The 7335-nt window shown below is 42.8% G+C and overlaps 1 protein-coding gene across 2 annotated transcripts; it reads left to right on the plus strand.

Annotated features, from left to right (window-relative positions):
* Positions 1-66: 66 nt before the first annotated feature.
* On the plus strand, positions 67-5661 carry spaca9 (sperm acrosome associated 9). Of its 2 annotated transcripts, XR_005948658.1 has the most exons (5): positions 67-172; positions 1718-1890; positions 2560-2762; positions 3197-3551; positions 3677-5661. XR_005948658.1 is itself a non-coding variant. In XM_041242812.1 (4 exons), exons 2-4 carry the CDS (start codon positions 1747-1749, stop codon positions 3498-3500), a joined length of 651 nt encoding a protein of 216 aa, XP_041098746.1. In that variant the 5' UTR covers positions 67-172; positions 1718-1746; the 3' UTR covers positions 3501-5661. The 2 variants fall into 2 exon arrangements, 1 of the variants encoding a protein (XP_041098746.1); XM_041242812.1 differs by having other exon boundaries at positions 3197-5661.
* The last annotated feature ends 1674 nt before the right edge of the window (positions 5662-7335 follow it).

The following is a 7335-nucleotide window of genomic DNA, read 5'->3' on the forward strand; positions in this document are numbered from 1 at the left end:
AGCCAGGCAACGCTGTAAATAACAGTTCAAAGGCGCCGCGCCCCTTGTCCTTCTGTAAACGGGATGAACTGTGCTGGCTTGAAAAGACGAAAACAAACAAACAAATAAATAATTCAACCAACGAAGAGCCAGGCTGCTTCAAACACCGCGTCCTCCTCAATACCCTACGCAGGTAAGACAAGTATTAATTCTGTCTATTTGGACATTATACAGTTACCAGCTAACAGTGTTATTGTTATTATTATTATTATTATTATTATTATTATTATTATTATTATTATTATTATTGAATTTGACAGTAACCCGCTCTGTAGACATCCCTGACCCGAGCTTGGTTTGATTTCATTGTGAAAGTTGACGATGAGGTTTGCACGATTTCTTGAGTTTTAAATACGATTCCTAAACACCAGACCTGCTGCAATGCTGTGGGATAAGGTTGAAAATCTGCTTAGTATTTTCATCAACTCATTTATTTATTTATTTATTTATTTATTTAATTGTATTCCTTACTTAAAATGTTACCGTAGAAGCAAAGCTTAACTAAAAATGTCATTTGAATTTCAATGTATTGCATTTCTATAGCGCCTTTCATAGCGCAGTATCTCAAAGCGCTTTGCAAGTCGGTAAAAACAGAAATGAGTCTGAAAGCCCGATCTGATTCGAATCAGTCGATTGAACGGGACGTTATCAAGGGAATTCATCCCATAGGAATGGGTCAGTAGATTCCTACTAGCCTCCCCACAGGCAGACTAGATCCCCATCAAGCGCTTTAATGGACGTGGGCTGTAGTGGCCGCTAGAGGGCGCTAAACAGGCGCTGTTGAGAGTTAGTTTAACAGTGACGCAGTTAGGTTTAGTGGTAGAGATTAGCTTTAGGGGTTAGGAGGCTAGTAGGTAGCTAGTAGGTATTTTGCTTGATAACCTCTCATTGAACCGACTGGATTTAATGAGATCGGCTGGCAATATCGAGAAGTAGTAAAAATTACAAAGTAACAATAGATGATGATGATAATAATAATAATAATAATAATAATAATAATAATAATAATAATAAATAATGACAGTAACAAAATCCAAATATAACAATTGAAGAATACAGGAAATGAAGAATGATACAATGATAAGATTTCAAAAATAAGCAAATAAAATAGATCAAAACAATTATATTTGCAAGTCAGGATGAAGTGGGTATTGGTCTATAGATGCCTAGAGTTTTAGGATCCCCACCCCACTGAGTTAATAATGAGGGTTACACTGCGCTTCTATATACACTGTAGCTATCCTCTAAATGATCCTTTCACACCTGCACTTCGAAGTGTATCCCCACCCAGTGAGTCTTGAGTAAGTGTAACTTAGATTAGAGCTCCACAGGTGGAAATTGTAATATGTCTTGGGCTTATCCTGCTAAATGTTTGTGGGAATACGTAACTAACAGATTCATATTCTCCAGTTCTAGTTAATAACTGACCAGGAAAGAAATGTTTAACTGGGCAGACTAAGCTTCGAAGGAGAGGCACTGTATCATTTCAACACTCCCACCTTAGAAACTGTTGTGCACAAACAAAGGCTTTTGGCTGCTTGCAAGGCTCTCTCGAAGGCTGTTCTGATTGGTTCGTGTTTTTTGATTCACTTGTAATGCATTGTGAATCATTCTATCCTCGGCTTCTCGGTTCTACAGAATGCATCAGGGTGTCTTTCATTTATTATTATTTTCCCAGTGACACCCTACCCAAGCTGATCGGTCAGAATGAATGAGTTGCTGGACAGTTTAAAAAGCCTGGAGCAGAGCTGCAGGAGATTCAGACAGCAGCAGTTCACATTCATCTCCGCGCTGGAGCGAACCCGTGAGCATGCCCACGAGAGGACGAAGCCCGTCTCCACCCTGGCACAGGTACCAGCGACCAACACGGGCAACAGCACTTTATCCTCACGCCAAGGGAACATGAAGCAACTGGGTTTCAGGAGACTGGGTCTCAGGGCACGGCACACCAGGGGAGACTTGGGGTTTGATACAGCAAAGTTGCCTCAAACTAGGTCTCCTGGAACCAGGTTTCAAGCCTCTGTTCCTGAAAAAGTAGCTTGATATTCCCTCAGCCTTAGAGTTATTAATCACAGCTCATCAACACTTGTGGGGAGGTGCGTCATAAATATATATAGATTACATTCACAAAATAAAGGTTATCGCATTCTCTCAGACTATGTCAGGGTCGGGGTCAATTCCTGTTTTTCAATTCCAATTCCTTTTTAAAATCAATTCCCAATTCAAATTCAAATTCCTTCGAAGGAACTGGAATCAGTATTTTAGAGATATAGTAATTGTCGTGATTGTTCAGATGCTTTCCATTTCATTGGCTAGCAGTGACTTCCATGTCATTTGTTGCCACTGAGAAGTTCACTGTGATTTTGATAAATGATGTGTTTTAGCGGTCGAAATGTCATCTAAAGTTGAAATGATGATATACATTTCTGGGCTTTATCTTGAGAATTTCCAGGATACTGCTTTCTTTGTGATTACAATTAGAGGAAATCAATCAAACTGTCCACCCCCCTCCTCCTCCAGGTCCAGAACTACCTTGACCACCACTGTCACAACACCACTGACCAGGGCATCCTCACTCTCTTCCTGGACATCGTGCGCGACCTGAGCCACACTCTCCAGCAGCTTGAGAGCATGGTGACCGAGGAGAGCTCGGCCAGTTACTGCCTGGAGGCCTGCAGGACTCTCCTCTATCACAACAACGACCTGAGTCACCTCCGTGCCAAGTGAGTGCAGCCCGAGACGCTGCTCTTGCATGCAAACTGCAGTGTGCTGTGCGTTGCATTGCGAAGCTATAAGCCTGGCTGATATGAACGCTGGAGTGGCCAAAGGTGGCTCCTGGTTTTTGTTCCAACCCTGTTCTAAAGGGTTGTAAACCAGTTAAATCTCCATCCACACCCTTTAGTAATCAATTCTCTCACTGTACCTGTTAAACCTGGAATGGAATGGCCCTCCAGGACCATGACTGGACAAGTGTTCGGTGGCTGAACACAGCAAAGAGAAACTCTCTGTCCACTTGATCAGAGGCAGTCACCAAACACCTACACACATACATCACGAGGTGCTGCTAACTCCCAGGACATTTTTCTTTGTGGTCATACTGTATTGGAGGGTAATAGGTCTGGCGTTACTGACTGCTGATTGCTCTCCTTCCCTTCAGATACCCTCACGATGAGGTGAACCACCTGAGCTGCAACGAGGCTCGCAATTACTATGGGGGGGTGGTGAGCCTGATCCCCGTGGTCCTGGACCTCCTGCAGCAGGGCGTCACGTATTCCCAGGGAGCCCAGAGGAGGCTGGCTGCTGAACAGGGCGCCGAGCCAGCCCGCAGCTCCTGGGCAGGACCCCTCTCCAACACCACGGCAACCCAGGCGGGCAGCGGAGCCGTCAAGAAGGGCAGCTGCTCCCCCTACAACACCGCCAAGCCAGCCTGGAGGCCCCCCGGCCACATCAATAGACACTGAGACCCTTCCTGTCCACGCTGGCACCGGTGATCTGTTAACATCCACTTTCTGGTTAGGATAAAGAATAACACTTTCCAAAAAAAGAGAATAAAGTCTTGCTTCTGCTGATTTAGACTCTTAAACCACCATGCTTTTAAACCTGATCAAATTGTTATTCTCTTGCCTCTCGTTAACAGCTTTCATGCAAACCCTGGTCCACGCTTTTCAGAATTTGGAGACATGAGGTTTTGACAGAACACCTAAAGTAAAGTATCTATTCCACATTGTGTATTCTGTATTTTACAGAATCAAGTGATTAATGAGTTACAGATGGGCTAAAAGAAATACCAAGAGTATTAAAAGTAAACTTTCACAAAACCTACCCAGACTAATGTTCTATTAAAATTGTCAAATAAATATTTAGGGATTTTCAGAATCTAACTGTTTATTAGCATTTGGGGAATTAACTTACAAATAAAAGGCCAAAATCGTTAAAGCAATTGAGCAAAATGCACGCGTCTCTCTCCTGGATTTTCTGTACAGTTATATATGCTGCTGTGTTCCAGTAGTTACAGTTAATGATCAGGGAAAGAAGAGACAGAGAACGAACAAAATAAACGGAAAAAGAGCCCAGAAACATGTAGTGCAAAACATTGAAGATGATTTTTATTTTTTGTTCACAGTTAAAACACAAGCAACTGGTTTTTGTCTTACATTAAGAACGGTTTGTTCAGAACATTCTACTGAAAAAGGAGATGGATCTTTCTTTCACTCAGATTGTATATGGTTGGTTCTCTTTGCAGGTTTGTAAATGTCCTATTATTTGAAGTGGGTTGTTGTACATGCTTATGATAGCAAGGCAAAGGATTAAACCCCAAGCGGACGACAGGATTTGTATTGTATATACTTTCTGCATCCTGAGCCGCTGCCAGGTTTTCAGAATCTATCCCACAGAATCATAACCCTTTCAAACAGCATATGATCACTTACAGTATGATATAATGTATCCACTTCTGAAACAATGTCATCGTTTGAACCATTGACAGCTATGGGTAGCTGTCTCTTATTTCAAGTTTCTAAGGGGACCGAAAGGGGGAGAGAATCTGGAGAGAATGGGCAAATCGCAAACAGAGCAGCTTATTTCCAAATAAATCTCAATGGACGATGCTGTGTGGGTCACTGTACCACCTGGGCTTTTGACTGGGACACTGTTGATTTTAGCCAATGTATTTAAAAAAAAAAAAAAGCAGACGTTAGGTCAAGTAACTGGAAAGCAAAGCAACGTCAAACACACTGAATGGTGGCTCTCAATGGGAGGGGGGTTAGTGTTAAAAGGGGGTTATTTAAAAGAGAGCATTTAATAGTCTGGTTTTGCTATGCCCAGTTTTCCCTATTGGAGAAGTCTGAAGCGGAGTCCTGTGCAGCCCCACGGAGGGGGAGCTGGGCTGCAGTGCAGGAGGAAGGATCGTATTCTGGCGCTGCCACTCACCCAAGCCCCATCCCGAATGAATAGGATGGTTTCCAACTGGGAAGGAAGCCTGTTGGGCTTAACATTCACCAAGCTCCTTGAGAACAGGGACCAGCCGAATATGCCTGCTTTGGATTAGGATGCTATTGTGTAAGGATGAATTCTATTGCATTATGCTTGGCACTTGTACATAGATTTCAGCAACCTTGGCTCATAACAATAAATACTATTGGATTTTGCCAGGAATAAAAGCAGTGCTTGGCGGGGGCACTGTGCAGTGCATGTGGGAGGGCAACAGGTCACACTTACAAGTGAACAGGAGGTTCTCTGGCATTGCTGGCGTGGAACAACTGAAATGGGCTCCTTCAGTCAAAACGTGAGATCAGTACATCAAGACCACGATGGAATAAAGCCTTGTTAAGAGATTTTAAACCCAGTGCCTTCACAGGATTGTCTAAAGAACACAGGCTGCTTTACGCTCAACCCTCTATAGAGAATTGCGATAATGCACTTCGTAATGTTTGATTATTATATCAAATCACCACAACTGTGGATCAGAGGTCGAACGCAAGCTGATTATTGAATGAATGTATGCATGTATGGTTATGGCCAAAAGTTTTGGATCACCTAGAACCGAGACACTATATGAGCATAATTTAGACTACCGGAAGCAATGATAGTAGTACAGTATTTCACGTTAGATTTCTGCCAGTTTCTCCTTATGTATATGGAAAACTACAAAGCGGTGTGTAATTCAATATGTTTAAAGTAGCATTACTCGGCAGGTTTCATTCGACTTTCTGAAGCAAAGTTAGTTAATTCTATAGGATGATGCAAAACTTTTGGCTATAGCTGTATATGTCCAAAAAAAACAAAAACAAAAAAAAAAGTTTTAGCCCTTAATTTGTCTTAAAAGCGCTGCAATTTCTTAACAACACGACTTCAATTCTCTTATCTACCTGTTTAGAGAAGCTAGTTCAGCATAGACCACTTTATACAGACTGCTTGAGAAAGACAGTTCTAAAGCAAATTAAGTCAACTGAAATGATAGTTTCCATGTCCTTCAGACCACTGGCACTGCATCTACCCTGAGTGTATCTGAATGCCACAGAATAAAAAATAGCAAAACCACACCCTGCTCAATAAGTACATGTTTCTGCACGTTCCATTTCTACAGTATATCACACTTCCCCTGCACCTCCCCCTCACCCCACTGCATGGCAGTGTAATTCTGTTACTATCGGATCAGTCACAAGCGCCAGTCCTAACTGAGCTCTGAACTGTAAAGTCTGGAACGGGACAATCTGCTATGGGAATCGGATTTCAAACCCGTCCTCATTGATGGACTGTGTTTATACAGACTCCCCGTCTAAAGTGGCTGTGCATCAGTGGAAGGACAGCGACAGAGCAGGAATGGCACTCGCTTCAAAACTGGGCGGGGGAGCAGAGCCAGCGGGTCACTTCACCTACCTGCGCCCTGCCCAACAGCGCACAAGCAGAGCCCAGCATGAAGCCATGAGGGTTTGAAGTGAATGAAACGGGATCATCTATATTATCGTTAACCTAAGGCAGGAAAAAAAATAATAACTCAGCCTAGGGAAAGTTAGTAATACCACACGTTAGGATTGAGCTTAATCTGCAGATTACTAGCACTCTTCAATTATCAGACACTTATTAACCTTCCAAAAACCATTTCCCGCAGGTTATACAACCCGACGAATGCTTGGTGCTTTAAATCGAGAACTTCAAAAATCAGACCTGGGCATGTTTTGCTCTAGGCAGAAGCTTTTATGCCGCAGGTATTGCTTTGGCAACTGAATCACAGTGGCTCCAATGAAAAAATACTGTACAGGCATGTCCTCACTAGTACACCGTTTTTATATTAGCAAACGCCTCTTTAAGAGGAGTCTAATAGACAGGAAAAGGGAGCTAGTCCAAAGAAAGAAAGAAAAAAAACTACTAAAATAGAAAGACTGACATTTCTTTCTAGAGGTTTGATTTATTATTGATACTTCACTTGAGCACCACACCACCAGGGGGCGCTGTGCAGAGATGCACGATTCTAACACATACAACAAATGCAGCCAGACTCCTGTACTTCACTGTACAACAGCAGCAGCGCCTGAACTGAAGAGGAGTCCAGCCTGCGGACACAGCACGGCGCTATCCCCGCAGGGAGAGGGTTCGTATCTTCAGTCTTAATGACAAAGCTGTGCTCCTGTGTCACTAAGAGACCCAACAAGCCTGCTGCTCAGACCCCAGTCCGATCCGTGCCAGACGAGTCCGAGTCGAACTGGGGCTCATCTTATAGTTTATACTTCGGGGTTTGTTTTTTGTTTTTTGTTGTATTTTTTTTTTTTGTTTTTATTGTTTTTGTATTTATTTTTG

This window comes from Polyodon spathula, unplaced genomic scaffold (assembly GCF_017654505.1).
Source record: "Polyodon spathula isolate WHYD16114869_AA unplaced genomic scaffold, ASM1765450v1 scaffolds_1422, whole genome shotgun sequence".
Classification (NCBI taxonomy): Eukaryota; Metazoa; Chordata; class Actinopteri; order Acipenseriformes; family Polyodontidae; genus Polyodon; species Polyodon spathula.